The sequence below is a fragment of the Tachypleus tridentatus genome, chromosome 4 (assembly GCF_004210375.1).
Source record: "Tachypleus tridentatus isolate NWPU-2018 chromosome 4, ASM421037v1, whole genome shotgun sequence".
Taxonomy (NCBI): Eukaryota; Metazoa; Arthropoda; class Merostomata; order Xiphosura; family Limulidae; genus Tachypleus; species Tachypleus tridentatus.
In genome coordinates, this window is record NC_134828.1 from 39,306,022 (window position 1) to 39,327,557 (window position 21,536).

Below are 21,536 nucleotides of genomic sequence, written 5' to 3' on the forward strand. Positions count from 1 at the left end.
AAATAGTGTCTGAAATAAAAACATTCCGTTCGTTTGAAAGTATGCTGTTTTGAAATTGTAATGACAAAATTATTGTGTACCTTTTATCACAGTAATTACGTACCTTATGTTTTGTAAAATGAAACAGTCTGCCTTACTAAATTATTATATTTTTTTAAGGGCACACATTATTTTTAAATAGTTTGTATCGATTCATAGAAATACAGTCTTGTCTATTTGTACTGACATCTCAAACTATTTGTAGCAAAGCTTCGAATCTCGACGTTTATAAAAATGTATAGATTGAAAATAATTCGTATAATCTGATTATCTTGTTTGTCCCTAAATCTATTTTATGTAACAGGATAAATAATTGTATTGACGCAATGTTAGAGATTATTCTATAAATAATTGTATTGACGCAATGTTAGAGATTATTCTTTTTAAAAATATATTAAATATTAAAAATATACATTTTTACAACTTAAGATCATTAGATGTATTGTTTTTTTCGGTAACAAAATAAAAAGGTAACATAATCGTTTGATATACGTATTTGTGATTATAGAATGATTTGAACATTTTTGCTATTACGTTTGAATAATTAAAAAAAAAACATGTTTGAGCAGACGCCATTACTGCTGTTTTTATGTTTACAGACGTAATAATTTGTCACAGATAATTATTAACACTTTTTGTATTTGCAGTTAAAGTAAATGCTTATCAAAAACACAAATTATATATAAAATAATAAAATAAAGGTATTAACATTCTGTGTATTTGTTGTTTCTCAGTTCAAGTCATAAGGTGAGGTGGTTGAGGCACTCCAAGTCCCTGAAAGTCGCAGGTTCGAATCCCCATCACTCCGAAACAATCTCGCCTTTTCAACTGAGGGCACGTTGTAATGTATAGTCAATTTAACTATTTGTTGGTAAGAGTAACCCAAAAGTTGGCTGTGTGCCTTCCCCCTAGTCTTACTCTTATACATTAGGGATGACTAGTCCAGATAGTTCTTGTGTAGCTTTGCGCGAAATTCAAGATAAACCAATCAAGTTATAAGAATTCGTTATTCTCACTGTGTCGAGGATTCAAGCCGTAGATTTTAAAATTGTAAGGTTCATTTTAAGAAAACCCTTAAAACCTGGGCCTTTACAAGGATATTCATACGAGAATACCTATTCTGTTGGAGATATTCGCATGAACATATTAAATGGAAACCATTTCATTATTGTTGACTCCATGAACTGTCAGTCAGTTCGACGCTTTCATACCGTGTCACATTTTTTTGAAATTATTGGATATTTCAGCTTTGTAATTCTTTCACTGTTTATATGAATTCCGAGAGTATTGATCGATTTCTTGAGTGATATTAAGCATATAGCTACATAAAGAGCTATCTGTACTCTGCCCATCGCAGGTATCGAACCTCGGTTTCTCAGTGGAGCGGGCCACTGGGGAGTCAGTGAATTACAAGAGTAAAACAATAAATCAATGTGTAAACGTAATTCTTGAATGAATTTACTTCTAAGATACAGAACACATTCTAATGTTTACATAAAACTCTTTTAACAAATCTACAGATTTTTATGAAAGTCCCCGTTGGTACAGCGGTAAGTCTACGGATTTACAACGCTAAAACCAGGGATTCGATTCCCCTTGGTAGACGCAAAAAATAGCCCAATGTGGCTTTATTATAAGAAAACACAAAGGCACACACACACTTCATAGAAATGTATGATGATCGGAAAAATATGAATAAGTAAGTATTAACAGGTAAGAATTGTGGCAATAAGATATTGATTGCTTTCTTGGAAATTAACCTGTAAGGTCACTTAACTCTATATGGTAGTTGGACTTTAACAACTGCAGAAATCACAAACCATGGTGATTATGAATTATTACAGTATAAGACTCGTTACGTTCACGCTTAGTTAAGTAAAATCTGTAAGATATTAATTTCAGTGTATCTACTATATTTAAATATAGAATTTCCATTATCAATAGATTAAGGTTTCTCGTTAGCCGAGTGGTTTACTGCAATTAAAATTATTCTAAAACTAATATGATTTACTTCTGGATAGATTCACGCTGAGAAAATTGTTTAACAAGTTTCTGACAACACCACTTCTGTTTCTCGATATTTTCTCCAAACAACATTCCCTGATTTAGATATATGTATTTGGTGTAGATAGCTACAAAACGTATAACAGACTACAGAATAAATATCGCTTCTTAATTTTTTTTGGTGTGATATATTCTGTTAGCTGTTACTTTAGGGACTTTCGAGTTTTCCTAACACTGTGTTTCAAAACATCTCACGAAAAATTGTATCTCAGTTGAGAAAAATTGGATTTTATTATTCATAAATTTTTAGGCTTATTTGTTTCAGCACAAAGCTGCATAACTGACTAGCTGTACTTTAACCCTCGTAGGTATCGAACTCAAAATTCTAGCGTAATAAACCATGGATGTTGTATTAAGTTACCAGACGACTCTATAAGCCATTACGCACGAACGTGTTTAGAATGAAAATACATGCTTGTATGAGAGCGATTATATCAACTTTTACATTATTGGAAAGGTACTGAAAGATATATAAAACAATTTCAACGATATTTATAAAGATATCAATTTATAAAATGTTGAATAATCACTTTTGTCAGCAACAGGATACATTTATCTGTATTCTAAATACGGCTGGTATGGGTATTAAAACTTTAATTATAAAAAGTACAGAATAAAGTTTCGACCTTCTTAGATCATCTTCAAGTTTTACTTCAAATGGGTTTCTCGTCATCATGAGATACATTTATCTTTTATATTCTTGTACAATTAATGTTGTTTGTTCAGTATCACATTTCACAGTTCCATCCGTACAACACAAAGAAACAAGAGATGATTTTGGGCGTATAGTATATAAGCCTTTCTTGCAACGGAAATTACAATGGTCGTGATTACAATGAAAAGTTAACAGAATTTAGGGTATTGCGTGTATAGAATGATTTAAGAAAACTTCGCAATTCACCGAATAGTATTTTACAATCGATGTGAATGAAAAGGTAAACTTATATTGGGTATTAGGCAACCATGTGAATGTAAATGCCACAATTTAACACCATAAACTTGAAATGATACAACTTAAGGTAGTTAAGAAAACACCTATGATTTCAAATATTCACACTTAAAGCCATAGACATCATTTAAACAACTGCAAGGTGCAACGAGAGCGTTACAATAAAAAGGTCCTTCTACAAGTCCCACAAGAAGCATTCTTGATCAGAAGGAACTCAGTTACAGTCTTGAGTTAAAAGTAATATTAAGAGTAAAACTAATTAGAATCACACGCCACTAAATTCCACCCTTTCAGGGGTGCCAGAAAAAAAGTTGTTTAACTATGTTTCAATGACCTTGTACTTGCTGACACCTTGAGTCAGGTTAACTGACAATGACGGTGATTAAAACTTGGTCAAAAGCTTTGATGGATCTTAAGTCTGCGGATTCACAACGCTAAAATCATGGGTTCGATTCCCCTCGATGGGCTCAGCAGATAGCCCGATGTGGCTTTGATATAAGAAAACACACACATTTTCTTGCAAAATAAAATATTTTAAATGTTTGTTTGTAACTGAGCAAAAAACTACACAATGGGCTATCTGTTCTCTGCCCATCACAGGTATCGAAACCCAGTTTCTAGATGTGTTAGTTCACAGATATATAGCTGTGTCGCATGTGGAGTCTTGTTAAATGTACAGCCCCAAACGTTCTTCATTAGTAAGTTCTTATTCGAAAAGCCACAAAAATGTTTGCAGAAGTTAAAATAATCTTCATAAAGAGGAAGATGTTCTTCAGTCATCAGTGATTTCTGCAACTTTTAAACAGATGTCCTGATTTACTTTAATCACGTTCTCAGCACAGCAGTTAATTAAAGGTTCACATCGTTGTGATGTCGTTTAACCTACGGATTTCTACTAACGGATCAGATCGTTAGAAGGTATAATAACTAGCACTGAAAGACATCACTTTGGTGATGATCCCCAATACATGTGCTTCGTTTTATATTAATAACTTACTGTTCACAAACATTGTTACAACAGCTGTTGTAATGTAGAACCGGAACACATGACAATTTTTATTTGGATAACGAATCTTTTATAATGTCAAATAGGTACGCTAGTTTTCTTTTGATGTTGTCTTATCTGTTTGTTTGTCTTTTTTTGCGTGTGGCGTTTCTTTCATTCAGTTTAACAATGTTACATCCACGGTCTTCGTCTTGAATTTCGTCTTTCCTGACTACATGTACCTGAAAGTACAGAAAATAGATTGAACATTTATAGTTAATTAGAGACCTTTAAACTCAATGGTAAAAAGAACAATGAAAGACTAGAGCACGTGCAGGTATTTGTTTTAAACTCAGAAAGCATGCGAGGAAGTCCGGTTCAGCGGTTCTCAGGCTTAGCTAATAAAGTAAGATTTGTTACCTCAGTCCATTTCTTAGCAACATCTCATTAGCTTACAACGGGGAAAATACATCGTGATCGATCTAACAGTTTTAAATACTAAACAAAATGTAACGTTCATAGGGCTGTAATTGTGAAATATTAGTTACATATCAATAGAAAAAATAATTATTATTAAAATAAGTGACGACTAGACACAAAAGAAATGTCGATAACATGACCAACTATATTCGATTCTTCTTAATTGGAAACGTTCCTGGATAACTGATAAAGTTTGTATTACTGTTCTTTGGATGATCTGCCATATTACACAAACATATCTTAAGTATCCAAACGTCTTTGACATATGCATACTGCTGACTCCCCATAAATGTAAAATACATATAATTCATTACACTAATTAACCATTCAATTAAAAATTTTCACATCAAAATGTACTGTTTCAAAGTGTTATTTAGAGACAGAAACATTCTTAGCTGAATTAAGTTTTCATTATCATGTGAAGAGTAAATTTGTTTTCTAAAATGATTATCACAATATTTAAATCCCTGTAGAAATATCAACAAAGGGTTATTTCTTACCATGAAACGCCTGAAACGTAAGAACACAGTTATCTATGTAAATAACTAACTCAACCAACTTTTACTGTTCGCATTAATCAAACCGAAAAACACAGGTATTTCTCAGTAAGATAGAACAAAAGGCTTCTGGCTGTCTCTTAGATTCCAGTTTACATTTGGGATCATATACTAACGAAAATAGTTCCTCCTTGCTACTATTTTAGGTTTAGCAAATATAACCGACCATAGTTCTCTTTAACATCTTCAACCACAGAGCGACATCTCTAGTTTACTTATAGAACTGAAATACAGTTAAATCTAAGATAAAATGTAAATAATTGTGAAAAAAAAAGAAAATAATAAAAATCACCAAAAATAATCTTATTGTTAGCCAGTTTTACAATCTTATTTTTCTATCTATTTAAAACAAAAATGTGCGATTTCCGACATCACTATACTAGAAAAATACAAATTAAAACATACGTATCTATATATAATAAATATACTTAGTATTCCGAAAATTATTTAATCTCGAAGTCTAAAGTTCAAGGGGGATCCAGTTGAATCTGAACTTTGATCAACGTGTGTTATTGGGTTATACTAGTTTCGGAGAGCTCCACTCCTCATCAGTAATCCAATAACACACGTTGATCAAAGTTCAGATTGAATTGGATCCCCCTTGAACTTAGCCTTCGAGATTAAATAATGTTTGGAATACTGAGTTTATTTATTACACCTGCTCTTGTGCAGGCTATATGACGTGAAGAACTGAAGAGTGGCCAATGACACTTTTTTCACTTCTGCTATCCAGGGTATAGGTTTTTCTCACAGTGACTACAAAGCACGTTCACACCAACATTATGTTGGACACATATCTCTAGACTGATAGCAAAATAGAGAAAATATTAACGAGTACTTTCCATTTTGTGGAACGCTAACTGTACATATTAACATGTTACTTGTTAAAACATTCATCAGAAATATTATATTCTTATACTGACAGTCCTCAAGTCGTTCTTCTAGCATCGAAATCTGTTCGCTTAGTGAGTGAACTCTTTCCCATGGGGAACCATAAAAAGGATAGTTCAAGACCTGGGTAGTACCCTCTAGACCTCTAGATGGTGATGCATGGTTTCTCTTGATGAATGATATTGATTCCGTTATTTTCTTTATTCTATGTTCAAGGTCTGTCAGGTTATGTTTTTTTTGGATCTGAAAAAAACAAAACATAGTATTAAATCTCATGATCTTAACACAGTAGATCATTATTCACGTATTAAACTATGAAAAAACATACATTCTCCTCCACATAAAAGAAGATGAATTGTCAAGCCACTTTGTCCAAAAGGTTTAATAAATTCTGAAGTTCGTTTTCTTATTTTTGGAATTGGAATGTGTCAACCTGAACAGCATTTTTGTTAACGTGGGCTAAAATGCTTCAGATTTAGACGTTCCTAGCAGCAACCTTTGTCATGAAGCGTCAATCCAGTACATAAAATAGAATATCGGATTTGTTTAATTCTTGTATAACGTAACCACAGCGGAAAGTGTGGAGCATTTCCAGCGCCAACGTGTATCAAAACACACACCTTACGATAAGCAGCCTAGCACGCTAGCTGCCAGACCACACGGGACCTTATGCTTCATGAGAGACATTCATGTTATATTTTTAAGTAGCATATATTTCGCATAACTTACGTACTTTTGTTATTCTTCTTGTATTTTAAAATTTCAGTATTTAAAAACGTATCTATCTATATGAGGAGCATACTTCAAAGTAATTTGCTCTTCACTGAAGATATCCATACCGTTCGGAAAAGGATAACAGTTAATATAAAACTGGCTAAAGAAATAAAATAGAAGAACAATGATAAATACCTATACATTTTGGGGTTGAAACTAAATAGTAGGAATGGTGATTTTCATAGATATTCCTTAAGGACTCAATAAATATATACTTCAAACATGATATACTCCATGCGATGGTCAGGATGACTTTGTTGGAAGAGACAGCAACAAAATTATTATCGGTAGGTATGCTTTTAACACTTATTCGTAATGTTCTTCCACAGCGTTTCATGAAATTAATTAATTGCAACTGCTATAGACTGCAGAAGTGTCTTACGGACCGAAGTTGAAAGGTCATAGGTTAAAGTAGGAAGTGAGTATAATTCAAAAAACGACTCTCCATTTCAGCCTTATGGTGGCTGTTTTTACAGTAGAAGCTTCAGGTGGGCTTATGCAGTATTCCAATATTGGCGATCTTTTTTCTTATTGCATTCCTCCATTGAGAGTGCTAGTGCGCTTTATACATATATAAGACGTATGTGTGCCATTCCTCCACACTGCGTGTATGTCTGTTGTGTCACAAAAATGTAATAGTTTTTTGTTTTGTGGTCTCATCTATAAAAGTAGTTAACTTACGTCAAAAGATGGTAAATACTGAATGGCCGTAATAGTGAAGGGTGGAGGAGTTGTGAACCTGAACTAACATTGATTCCCTTATTCCAAACTGTCATCCCACAAAGATTAGTTGAGATTGGTCCAGCGGCCTAGGAGTAGTTATATAAGGAACAAACAAGTACAGAAATTTGTGCTTTAAATATAAAAGAGGTTAACAGAATTCTACAGCAAATTTTGAAATTAATTTTCATAACGCATATCCATTATCCTTTGATAATTTGTTTGTTTGTTTGTTTTGAATTTCGCGCAAAGCTACACGAGGGTTATCTTCACTAGCTATCCCTAATTTAGCAGTGTAAGACTAGAGGGAAGGCAGCTAGTCATCACCACCCACCGCCAACTCGTGGGCTACTCTTTTTATCAACGAATAGTTGGATTGACTGTAACATTGTAATGCCCCCACGGCCGAGAGGGCGAGCATGTTTGGTGTGACGGGGATTCGAACCCGAGATATTCAGATTACGAGACAAGTGCTCTAACCACCTAGCCATGTTGGACCCATAATGTCGTTAACCAGTTTAAATAAATATTACTAACAACATAATTAGAAAATTCGCTTCCTAAAAAAATGAGCTACTGAAACTAATCAAATATATTATGCGCATGTATTCAGTTTAACTCGTATAACATACTTTTAATGATCCAAATGTAAAAGAAACACTATCCAAATATCAGATCTCAAAAAGTGATCGCCTGTTAACATAATAAATTCGTGGTGTTTGTAATATTTAATTACATACTTTAATATTTTAAATAGAGAAGAATTCGCTTTCAGTGTGAAAAGTAAACTGAAACTCAAATCGAGAAAAAGAAAACAATCAATAAATATTAACTAATAATTGAATGATTCGATGTAAAAAGATCAGCACTAAAAATGTATTTGTTCTGAACAAATTTTCCAGCCATACCTTTTCCAATACAAAAACTCTTTGGTTCAGTTCCTGGTAACCTTGAAGAAATCTCTGATATTCTGGATCGTCACGAAGATTTACTACAAACAAAAGACATGAACACTGTTTCATAATACGTTCACAATAACGAGGCGTTGTTAAACTGTTGCAAATTAGACTTTGAAAACGAAATAGAAGGAATAAATACAACTAGTTCACGACGATTCAAGTTAAACCTTTGATTTCAAACTCGGCTAGGCCTAAAATTACAGATAAATGGGCCAATAAATTTGTAACGTGATATCAAACAATAAGCTACATGAGCCTTTTCTTTGATGAAAATGGAAGTTTTTAATTGTACATAAAACACGTATTTCTATTGGCTGAACATTTTTTCGCCCGCTATAAATGTTATCCTGCATTTATTATCCAGTGTTTAAACGATAAAATATATTTTTATTAGAAAACAATTTTGTCCTCAGTGACCCAGTAGAAAGGTTACACATTTATAACGCTAAAATCCAGGGTTAGCAAGTAGTTTATTGTGTAACTTTGTGCTAAAGCAGTTTGTTTTGAATTTCACGCAAAACTACCTGTGTTAGCCATTTCTAATTCAACTATGAAGAAGGGAAGTCAGCATATTATCTCTACTCACAACCAGCTCTTGGGTATCTTTTATCAAAGAATAGTGGGATTGACCGTCACATTTTAAAGCCTTCACGGCAGAAAGGTTTGGTGTGACAAGAACTGGAATCCGCGACCCTCAGGTTGCGAGTCAAATGCCCTAACTACTTGACTATGCAAGGCCCAATGCTAAGACCCCTCCAGTGACACAGCGTTATATTTACAGACTTACAACATTAGAAACCGAGTTTCAATACCTATGATGGGCAAAGCACATATAGCCTATTGTGCAGTTTCGTGCTTAACTTCAAACTCTTAAAAACTGTCGCTAAATAAACATTATTTACTTCAATCATTCAAAACTTATGCATACAGGTAATTTGCACCTTTTTTTGCTCTTATGGATACCTAACTGTTATTCTGATATATTTAGGCTTTTCAAAGAAAGTATCAATGTTTCCAGCATTTAAAAAAAATGACTTGTTGCAATGTAGCCAGTGATTTTCTTTTCACTGTCTTTGACTCCATTAAAATTGGTCATTACAAACTTTTAGTTTCAACAACACAACAGCGATTGCAGGAAATATTTTCGTAATCATCCAAACGGGATACTGAAATAAGATTTAAAAGAAGGCTGCTACCAAAAATGAAGGTTACGAGTTTCTGTTTAGAATGAAAAAGAACAAAATTAATCTTTTGTATTAATACATTTTGTTATGCCTGCCTCTGTAGAAAATTTAACAAAATGGCTCTTTTTAAGTTTTTCGTGCAAAGCTGTACGAGAGCTCTGTGTGCACAGTCCACGGGTAATTTTGAACTGATAAATTAGGAATACAGTCAGCTAATAACATCCACCACCACTACTCGTGACTGGTCAGATAGTGGGATTTGACCTTCACTACAGCCTCAAACTACAGAACTCCTTTTTGCGGCAACCACACACAGATACCATTAACAATTTGGACACGCTGACCGTTAAAACACGCCCAGGCATATTTTACAAGAACAAACAACATATAGCATACAGCCACACATAAAGGATAGAATAAACATAACTATATTTAATATCTATGTGTAAAGCGGTTTTTGTGTTCGACGTGGTTATTTTGAAATATAGTGAAAAAAAATCCATGGCGCAAAGTACTGTTGGGTTACGTTTTTTTCTTTTCTTTAGGTCTGATAATGAGCACAGTTTATTGTTGCGTTATTTTTATAAGCAGATTGAAAGAAAAATATGTGAGAAGAAATATAAATCTCTAACTTTATAGCTCGGTAGAAAGAAGGAATAAAAATACTTTACTTCTGCAAGACTTTGCATCTGACTGCAGGATAAATCCGTTGTGGCATTGACATCTGTAGCTTCCTGGAGTGTTAATACAGTCATGTTCACAACTCTTTACTTTCTTGGAACACTCGTCTACGTCTAGTACAGATACACGAAATTATATCATGAACAATAACATTCTACGAGTCTGTAAAATATAATACAGATAATCAAAGATACACCATGAATAATAAAATCTTACGGGTAGATAAAATATAATACATATAATCAAAGATACACCATAAATAATAAAACCCTACGGGTAGGTAAAATATAATACAGATAATCAAAGATAAACCATGAATAATAAAATCTTACGGGTAGATAAAATATAATACAGATAATCAAAGATACACCATAAATAATAAAACCCTACGGGTAGGTAAAATATAATACAGATAATCAAAGATACACCATGAATAATAAAACCCTACGGGTAGGTAAAATATAATACAGATAATCAAAGATACACCATGAATAATAAGAATCCTACGAGTTAGTAAAATACGTCCCCCGCTGAAACAGCAGCAAGTCTTTGGATTTATAACGCTAAAACTAAAAGTTTGATTCCCCTCGGTGGATGCAGCAGAGAGCCCAATGTGACTTTGCTGTAAGAAACATAAACTATAAAATATAATATAGATAATCGAAGATACATAATGAATAATAAAATACAATTAGTCTGTGAAATGTAATGCAGATAATCGAAGTTATGTCATGAATAATACAAGTTTGCAGAATATAGGCATTTTAATAATTTGGTGGAATCCACTAACTTCTTAATTCATTGCTTGATTTTGACAAAACAATGAACGTCTTTTCCAAGGAATCTATCAGAAACAACTGTAGCAAACAACCATCTTTATATGATCTACACGTAGCGTAAAGTCCTTCTTTATCTCTAAAATGTTAACAGTGTTATTGATTACAATCCTTAAAATAAACCAAAATATTATCTTTCATTATATATTTTTCTTGTAACAAAACCACATTGGTTTATTATCGAGACCGCTTCTTGAAATTAAGCTCCGGACTTTATAGTTGTAAATCGGTAGACTTACCGCTGTTTCACCAGAGGACGCTTTGTATTGTTAAATTAACACATAATTTAAATATTAGCCAACATTTTCTAAGCTAATTGAATTGGGAGATACTAAGTTTACGTTAGGAAATATCGGTTATAGCTAAAGTAACAAACTGATGATTCAGGCCATTCTAACATTTGTAAGTTTTAGTTTACATGTGTATAGATTTAAGGCTGTCTGTTCTTCAAGTAATTTTGTTTTATAGAACTTTTAAATTAATTTACAAATTACAGTTCTAGCCTACAGGATTAAATTATTTTTCAGTACAAGTTATTAACGATAAAAGGTAAAAAACAATTGTTGTAGTTTTTGTTGTTTATTATTAAGCACAAAGCTACATAAAGGGGCTCTCTCTGTGCTCTGCCCACCAGGAGTATCGAAACCTGGTTTCACGTAGTAGATTACATAATTCGCAAATATACCACTGTGCCACTGGGAGGCAGTATAGAAAAGTGTAAGAAATATTGGCTTAAAGTTGAAATTATAATCGTTAAAAAATAACTTGTTTATATTAAACAGTTTGTGAATTTTATTTGTTTGGAATACAAACATAGTAAGTCACAGTTTTAATTATGAAATTAAAATGTGTATCTTAACCCAGTGTACTAGTTAATTATACCTAAGGAAAAGAACTATCCGGTCAAATATAGAGCACATTTAAATAAGAACTTCGAAAAATTATATTCGATCTAAATATTTAACATCCAGAACAATAAACGAGGTATATAAAAGACTAATGTATCAAATAAAGTTAAATGAAACACATGTTAAAATAGATTCCTCGTTTGTCAAGTCGACAAAGCCAAGCAGACAAAATATTTTAGTATCACTTGTTTCTTTATATATCATTTATTGACAATTTCTAGCGCTCCCCCATAGAGTTAGCAATAAGTTAGTGGATTTGTAAGTCTAAAATCATAACGGCAAGATTTTCTGTGCTACAGAAATTTATCTCTGAACCTGTTCTTCTGTAAGACACTATGATTACTACTATTTAAATTATATCTCGTAACTGCATATAATACGGTTGCACTTTGCACACCTTAAGTTCTTATGCAATTGAAGAATAAAAAGCGTCTTTTTTTTGTTTTTACTTTTAATATAGTAACACAGTATGCCTAAAAAGACACTATAATTATTTCTATATGTTTCAAAAAATGTCTACATTATTAACTTTTCTTTATTGTTTATATAAATATGAACATGTCTTCAAACGTGTTAACAAGTTGACATTTTTCTGAATTTCTGTTTTCTTTTGTTAAACAGATAGTTATTTGTTGTAGAATTTCTCCCAAAGCTACACGAGAGCCATCTATAGTGCTTAGACGTTCCTAATGTTGAACTGATGGATTACAGAAAAAGAAGCTAGATAAAAACTCCCGTCGCCAACTTTTGGATTAAATTTATCTGACTAAACAATTGGATCTAACCGTTATTGTTATGGTGCACTCACGACTCCAAGGCGCAAAGTGTGTTTAGGCAACAACGAGACACTAACCTATAATTCACAGTAAACAGATAATGACCAAATCGCAAGGACCGACTCCTTGAAAAGCCTATGCCATGAACCTTTTAACTTAACGCGAAACACATCTAGTGAGACTTGTAAATCTGCTGCCATCTTTAGGTAAGTCGTGAAACTCCATTCGAGTGGATAATGCACTAGACCTCTATTCAAGAAGATCCAGAAAGGAACCCTGATCACAACAAAGAAAAAGTGGTCCTTATCGAGTCTTTATAACTACTACTGATAATGACTAAGTATTACTTAGCTATTACATATACACACACACACGCACACAAATGTTAATATATGAATATATAAAATACATATTTACTAAATAATAATTTGGTGTACGTGATTGTGTAAAATACTAACCACAACAACAAAAATTCCACGTGTACTCTTGCTAGACTATAATTCTCTCAGTTTTTGTGAAAAAGTGTTTTGTTATAACATTGTGACACTTTGTCATTAACTTATATACCTTCTCTCTCTGAATTTTTGACATTCAGTACGAACCACATTTTCACGATATATAATATATACGTATTTATCTAATTGCCCTAATAACGATAAAAAAACAACTTTGGTTTGAATTTCGCGGAAAGCTACACTACAGCTTTGTACGTTAGCCGTCCCTAACTTAAAAGTGAAAGACGAGAAGGAAGGTAACTAATCATCACTACCCACTGCCAACTCTTACCGACAGATAGTGGGATTGACCACCACGTATAACGCCTTCATGATTAAAAGACAGAGCAAGCTGGAATTCCAACCCGCAACCCTCAGATTGCGAGTCAAAAGCCTTAACCGCATGGCTATCTATGCCAGGCCCTCATACGTGGTAACCTCTAATCAAAGCGTTGTTTCTATAGTTGCTTGGAACAGCTCTGAAGTAAATCTGTTTGCGTTAAAGCGCGAAGCTAAATAACAAACTGTGTTCTGCTCACCGCGGGTATCTAAAATCGATTTTAAGAGCTATAAGCTCTCAAATTTATTGCTAAGCCACAGGTGTGGTTTTGTAGTAAATGAAACGGAACATCTCTATAAAACCAGTAAAATTTCAAGACGAAAATATCTGTAAAGTCTTCACGTGAACGTGTAAATGAAACGTCCCCTACTCTTGCTTTTTTTTATTAGTAAAGTTACGTGGATCAAACCCCGGGTTTAAGCATTATAAGCCCTTAAGGCTGTGTTTGAGTCAACTGATTTTCATAATATGGTCTATCTCTATAACAACTGAATAGCTGTGCAAATTATTGCATCTCTTTAGAATATATCCTTTAAGAAACAATTAACATTCTTAAAAAGTTAACATTTTCAAAAAGTTTGTAATTAATTGAGATTACTTGTTTACAACAAACGTTTACTTGTTGAATTTCGCGCAAAGTTATTTATGTTTGTCGTCCGTAGATTTTCAGGTGATAAGAAGGAAGGTAGCTGGTCATCACCTATGGGAAACTGTTGGACCCTTCTTGACAGATTGAATAGTAGGATTTATCCATCAACGTTATAACATATTCATAGCCTCAAAAGTGATGAGAAAGATTTCTTTGTAGGAGTAAGAGTACACGAAACGTAAGATCCACGGTTCGACAGCTCTCGTTTCGTTTTGTTGTTCTTTTGAAACATGCCCCCCCCCCAGTGGCACAGCGGACTTTCAATAATCTTGGTTGGCAGAGTACAGATAGCCCATTTTGTGACTTTGTACTTAACTATAAAATAAGTCTTGAAACACGTAAGTGGCTCAATATGGTTATGTGATTAAGACGCTTGACTCCCAATCTTGGTTCGAATTTCTGTCCTACTACATATGCTCAGCTTTTCAGCCGTGAGTGCGTTATCATGTTACAGTCAATTCCACTATTTGTTGTTAAAATAGTAGCTCAAGAGTTGGCGATTGGTGGTGACGACTAGCTAGCTGCCTTACCTCTACTTAGTAACTGCTAAGTTAGTGATGATCCGTGATGACGAGAAAACTCATTTGTAAACAAGTAGAAAAATGGAAACCAGATTCAAAGAACGCAAAAAATCATCTTGACACGTTTTCAAACACCGCAAATCAAATAAATACATGACTATAGAAAACACCCAAATACTAAATAAAGAAACATAAACAAACGCAAACTTAAAGAAGTGTTACTTATACAACAACTCAAGCCCAAAATAAACCAATACAAAGGAGCACCTTTATACCCATGTTAATAAATATAATCCAACATCTATAGCACGCCCTCTACATTCCTACACTCAATTACACAGCCGCCTTCAAACATGTGGTCAGCTACCGGTCAGTAGCCTTTTCTTTCTTTGTGAACCTGACGATGACCTAAGAAGGTCGAAACGTTGTTCGCTCCTCTATTAGTGCTTTCTCTACCGATACCAGCCGTTTTTAAATATGTAAGTTAGTGATGGTTAGCGCAAATAGCCCTCGTGTAACTTTGCGCGAAATTCAGAACAAACCAAAATACTAAAATATATGTTATTACTTCACAAATGCTTATGAAAAAACAGCACCAGCGTAACCTGTCGCGAAAACATTTTCCAAAAATATTAACATGATGAAAATCAATAATGCCAAATTACACACAAAACCTTACCTGTTTCACAAGTATCGCCAGACCAACCAGAAGTACAAATACAATGATTAGGTTTTACGCACGTTCCTCCATTTTTACATCCGGGTGAACATATTGCTACATAAACAAAAGATTACATATCTCACGAATACAGAAAAATATGACATTTGAATATTAAAATAAAAACAACATTGTAATTAACAACTTAAAACAGGTTTTATAATTATTCGGATAACTTTGCACACGTTGCAATTGAAGGGTATTCTGTTGTGACAACGGGTGGTTTCAATAATCGATTCATTTTCGCGACTTTGAAACGGTTCTGCAATTTCTTTATTGGATTTTTTTAAAAATTAATTCAATATACGTGTGGTCTACAAGAAAGATGTAATGTATTTAGGCTCAAGTATGATGTATCTTTACATCATGTGTTCAGATCCTGTGTCATAGTAAAGGCCCAAAATACGTATTTTTATCTGATATTTATTGATTTCTCCAAACAATTGATATTTGGCTTATTTTTAGTGTCTAACTAAAATATACAAACTCTCTACTGGCTTCTTGCATCTATTTTATTTAAAAAAAGAAAAAAAGTGTTCTATATAGTGCCCTAGAAATGTCAAATAACCTAAACACACGTGGTTGCAGAAAGTAAATTTGAATTTCACTAGTTTAGTTTAATTATTTGTTGAATTTGAACATTTCTTGTGATGCAGAAATTTAAAGTTTTTCCTTTTTGAATCGTATAAAGAATATAAAAACGAGTTATTCTTGACAAAGAACGAAAATAGAGAAAAAAATTCACATTAATATTCAAATCACTTCAAACACGCAAAGAAATTGATGTATTTACTTACAATAGAAATATTGTAGTTCAAAGTATGATGTAGCTATAGTTTTACCTTTCGTGCAATCGTACGAAGAGGAACTGCGAGTCCACCCAGGGCAACATTCAAATACAGTTTCGGTGTGAGGTACAGCCTTGTAGACGGAACGATATGCCGTTTCGTACAAAATTCTGAGGACATTAATAACCATTAAAAAGTTAGGCTACAGATATTTGAAACAGTAAATTTGAAAATTTGCTAATCACCTATGAAGACAAACCAGTTAATTTCTGTAACTGCTACGCCATTTATGTTTAAGCCTGACGTTGTAGGGTTTATTTTGAACTTCGCGTAAAGCTACAGGAGGCCTGTCTGCGTTAGTTGTCCCTAATTTAGCAGTGAAAGACTAGAGGAAAGTCATCACCACCCACTGCCACATCTTGGGCTATTCTTCTATTAACGTATACTAGGAATGACCGTCACATTACAACGCCTCCATTGGAAAGGGCGAGCATGTTTGGTGTGATAATGATTCTAATCCGTCACCCTCACATTGTGAGTCGAGGGCCCTAACCACCCGAGAATGCTGATTACATACACTGGGAAGGAGGTAGGCCTTCTTTACGAATATATAGATGCATCAGTTTCAGTTTACTTTTACTTTAAATGTTTGTGATTTGCATATTGAATTCTTGAAACTTTCTATTTCTTTCTTATTAACGTTTTTATTTGTTATTTCTGTCTCCCCTCGGTGACTCAGCAGTAATGGGTTATAAAGCCAAAATTTAGGGTTTGAACCATGTAATAGACACAGCACAGGTAACCCATTGTATAATTTTGAACTTATCGACAAAGTTATTCTGTGTTACTAAACTTATTTAAAACTATATATGATAAGCTGAGTACGACTAATGTCATGAGCTTCAGTTTAAGTATCATTACTACTTTTAGCAAAGTTCGTGTAATTCTTATATCACATTAGGAAACTCAAAAGCGAGAGAGAAGATTAAGTTAAATTATGTTATTTTTCTCTCTATGATTTATTTATTTCAAGAAACTTTCCACATTGCTGCATGAGATGATAACGACCTTCGTGAAAGAACATATTCTTAAATTCAAATCTAAATTTTCCACTGTATTGTGGAATCTTTCTCACATCGAACATACTTGTCCTTTCAACCCTGAGACGTTATAACGTGACCATCAATCCTACAATTCGTTAAGAAAGAAGTCGCCCAAGAGTTGGTGGTGGATGATGTTAACCAGCTGACTTCCCTCTAGTCTATTATTTGTAAATTAGGGACGGCTACCATAATACAGCCATCGAGAAGCTTTTCGCTAAATTCAAAAGAAATCCAAACTTATTATATTGTTTTTTTACAACTTTAATGTCCCCTAGTGGCACAGCGGTATGTGTGCGGATTTACATCAATAGAAACAGGGTTTCGGTACCTGTGGTGGGCAGAGCACAGATAGGCTATTCTGTAGCTTTCTGCTTAGTGCCGAACAATCAATCAATAAATGTTTAATTTTCGAGTGTTATAAATGAGGTCTGGATATAATACCTTGGCTTTGGCTGCAATAATTTCCTTGTCGATATGTTAATAATAGTTTATTCAAACTATAAAACAAAAAAAGATAATTATATATGATGGGCTTAAATTGCTCCTACTAATTAGGTACAAATTACTAATAGGATATCTCAAATGTAGTTAATGTTATAAATTTAAGTATCTTACCTTTTAGCAGATGGCATTAACATAATTCGAAATATTTGGGTTTCTTTCTCTATCATTTGTTGTTGTTTTTTGTAATTAAACACAAAATTATACAATAGGATATCTTTGCTCCTCCACCACGGGTATCGAAACCCGATATTTAGAGTTGTAAGTCCGTAAATATTCCGCTGTGCCACTAGAGGGCTCTTTAATATAAGATTGTCACTTTTTCCTTCTCACACGTTTTGTTTTTGTGTGTTTAAAAATTCATTGCTAATCTTATGATTAATTATTTAATGAGTTAACTAAACATAATTTCATAATAAGACTTCCAGAACACGTAACTGTAAAATGACAAAGTTCAACTAGATACAACTTTTCTAAATAAAACATTCGACACACACACACAAAACAATAACTTAGTAAAGAGATTATAAAGTAATACAACGAATAGTTATATTTAGTTCTCATTTGAACGAATTGTTTACTTTTTCTACGCAGAGGTACATAAAGTGTAGAACATAACAGATTGTATACAACCAGTTGATATTAAAATAATAACCGTACCATCACTGTCAGTACACGTAACATTTAGAACTGTGTCCCCCGTAGCGACTTTAAACTCGAACCTGAAATACTTTGATTCCCTTTTCGTTTCTAACGTTCAGTTTTATTCGCCCAATTTCAATATAACTACGTTTACAATTGTGAAATATATTGTTATAGAAGATTTTTATTAGTTAAATTATTTCGAAACAAACCTACACATGCTTTGTTAATTAAATTACATAAATATTACACTTGTGAGGCCTATTTATTTATTTATTCATTTTTATAAACCAAGCAAAGTTTTTAAAAAATCTTTTTTAGTTATATATTTCTCCCGAACATTTTATATTTCAAACAGCTCGGTCTAAATATGATATTTCATATCACGTTCCTGATGTCACTTACTCAACATAGTAGAATTCAAATACTTATTTACACAGTTTACGAACTGGACCTCATGTCATCCATCGTCCGCAAAAGTGACAAAAAACCATAAATGATAGGAGGAAGGATATGCAATATCCTAGGGAATATGATTTGCTAAATAAAGTGAATTATCTTTCTATGTTTTGGACGTGTAATTGCAGTGCTAAAATAATAAATATTAAAACGTCAAACGTTAATGAGAATCGTATTGGCTCAACCATTAACGCTCTTCATTTCCTGATATTCATATCTTGCCATTAGATTCACTGAAATGATTTAAATGGAAATGTAATGTAAGTTGACTCGACATCAGAGAAATTCTTATAACAGTACACTACATCCTGTCACTTCAATTAACTTGAAATATCACACATTTTCAAGTAACTTGTTATTTTTAGCGTTCGAGCAGGGTTAAAACTTTTACGAAATGGCTGTCAAAGGTAATCACATTTTTAAGTTAACTACAAATGAAATACGTAGATAGCAAAGATTCTTATAGAAGAACAATTTATCGTTACTAGTGGAAGCAAAAATACGATTACTTATTTCAATAGAATGATCAAAACAAATAATGGTATATTTTGAGAAGATATTTTGAATATAAGATGTAAGAAAGAAGATATAAAGAATATTTTGAACTCACCTGTAAGATTTACATGTCTGAGTTGCGTCTGACTGACAAGCATGTGTGAAAGATCTGTAGACAGGTTTACGGTAGGATTCGAAACGTTTTACAGGTGTGTTGATCACGTGACTGCGGGCGCACATATTACGTCTGGAAAAGGTTAAATAAAGTTACATTTCCTCCAGGTATATATTATCACAATTTTCAAGATAGTATGAATTGTCACAAATATAGATTATTTAGGTTTACAGTAAATAATAGACGTAACTCTACAATAAAATTCTGACCATATTATAAAAAAAAACAATTACTACAATACTGTCGCACATGAAGATATATGCTTTAAAAATTAGATGAATGAAACGACACGTTCACTCAGCGCAAAGGCAGAAAGAAATATCTTATTAAAATGTTTGATAATCACAACGTTGTGGAAAGTAAAATCATGCGCAAACTACAATCCAAAACATTACCAGTTCGAAACTACATTGACCAGCAATATAAACATGAGTATTTCAGTAACAAAAACAGAGAGAGAGATTCGCCGAGATTAAAAAAAACTGTTAAAATCAAATGTTCCAAAAGGTGTTCAACGCAGGAGAAAAATTTTAAATCTCTCAGGTTAACCTGATGATGACCAAAGAAGGTTGAAACGTTGTTTTCTGCTTTATTAGTAAAAGGTGACTGAACCTCTGCACTTTTAGAAACATTCAGATAATTAGTTTGTCGGTATGTCTCTGGACTAACAACGCTAGAAACTCGGTTTTGATATAAATAACTCATTGTGTAGCTTTGTGCTTAACTTCAAACGAGGTCCATCATGGACAGGTTTTAAGGCACTCGGCTCTCAATCCGAGGGTTGCGGATTCAAATCCCCGTCACACCAAACTTTAGCAGTGTAAGACTAGTCGTCACCACCAACTCTTGGGCTACTCCTTTACCAGCAAATAGTGGGATTGACCGTCACATTATAACGCCCCCACGGCTGAAAGGGCGACCAAGTTTGGTGTGATGGAGATTGCGACCGGTAGTGTAAGATAGAATTCATTTACCCTCGTATACAACGACATGAACATGCCTCTTCTGGGCTAAATTCACTGTACTGAAGTATAAACCATGTCATGTTCGTGCAGTATAACAAAATCCAACTCGTAAATTATTTAATAAATTTAAAACAAGCCAACTGGATGCACACGGATAAGTTCGGAACTCGATCCATGCATCGGTAATAAATATATTGCAATAATAAACAGCACGGGATTTAAGCACATTTATTAAGTCAGCTTAATGCACCTTAGAGCGAACATATATTTAGTGACAAAGAATTGTTTTTTTTTCAATTTCGCGCAAAGCTACTCACAAAGCTATTGCGCTAGTCGTCTCTAATTTAGCAGTGTAAGACTAGAGGGAAGGCAGCTAGTCATCACCACCCACCGCCAACTCTTGGGCTACTCTTTTACCAACGGATAGTGGGAATGACCGTCAAATTACGACGCCCCCACGGCTGAAATGGCAAGCATGTTTGGCGCGACGGGGATGCGAACCCGAGACCCTCAGATTACGAGTCGCACGCCTTAACCCCTCTGGCCATGGGGATAAAAAAAACATCTAGTAAAGAGTTTGTCTTTTTCTCGGAATTTCGAATTTTCGTAAAGAAATAACTCTATTGAACATAATAGCTGTCTTCACGGATTATTCATATTCTTCAAGCTGGGATGTAACTATCAGTCAAACCCAGAGTTACTTAACTACTTTTATAGAAAATGGGACATACAAAGAGTTAAATTAAATTACAAAAATTAAGTGGAAATTACATAGTAACATGCATTATACTTAATTCAAAGAGTAATAGAAAATAGTGTAATTTGTTTCTATAATTATTTACGTATTGGATCACTGCGTGGTCCCCTCACGTGAGCCATGCTT

General features: G+C 33.6%; 1 protein-coding gene across 3 annotated transcripts in view; it reads right to left on the bottom strand.

Annotated features, from left to right (window-relative positions):
• Positions 1–1,475: 1,475 nt before the first annotated feature.
• LOC143248891 (epidermal growth factor-like protein 7) overlaps positions 1,476–21,536 on the bottom strand; it is a 53,643-nt gene continuing 33,582 nt past the window's right edge. For 2 of the 3 annotated variants that reach the window (XM_076497801.1, XM_076497802.1), the window contains exons 2-8: positions 19,629–19,760; positions 16,368–16,483; positions 15,487–15,582; positions 10,274–10,396; positions 8,368–8,450; positions 5,998–6,208; positions 1,476–4,279 (exon numbers count right to left, since the gene is read on the bottom strand). In XM_076497801.1, the coding sequence (XP_076353916.1) occupies positions 4,230–4,279; positions 5,998–6,208; positions 8,368–8,450; positions 10,274–10,396; positions 15,487–15,582; positions 16,368–16,483; positions 19,629–19,753 (804 nt within the window). In that variant the 5' untranslated portion in view covers positions 19,754–19,760 and the 3' untranslated portion in view covers positions 1,476–4,229. Of the gene's footprint in view, positions 4,280–5,997; positions 6,209–8,367; positions 8,451–10,273; positions 10,397–15,486; positions 15,583–16,367; positions 16,484–19,628; positions 19,761–21,495; positions 21,527–21,536 lie in introns of those variants that run through there. The other variant, XM_076497803.1, reaches the window with a different exon arrangement.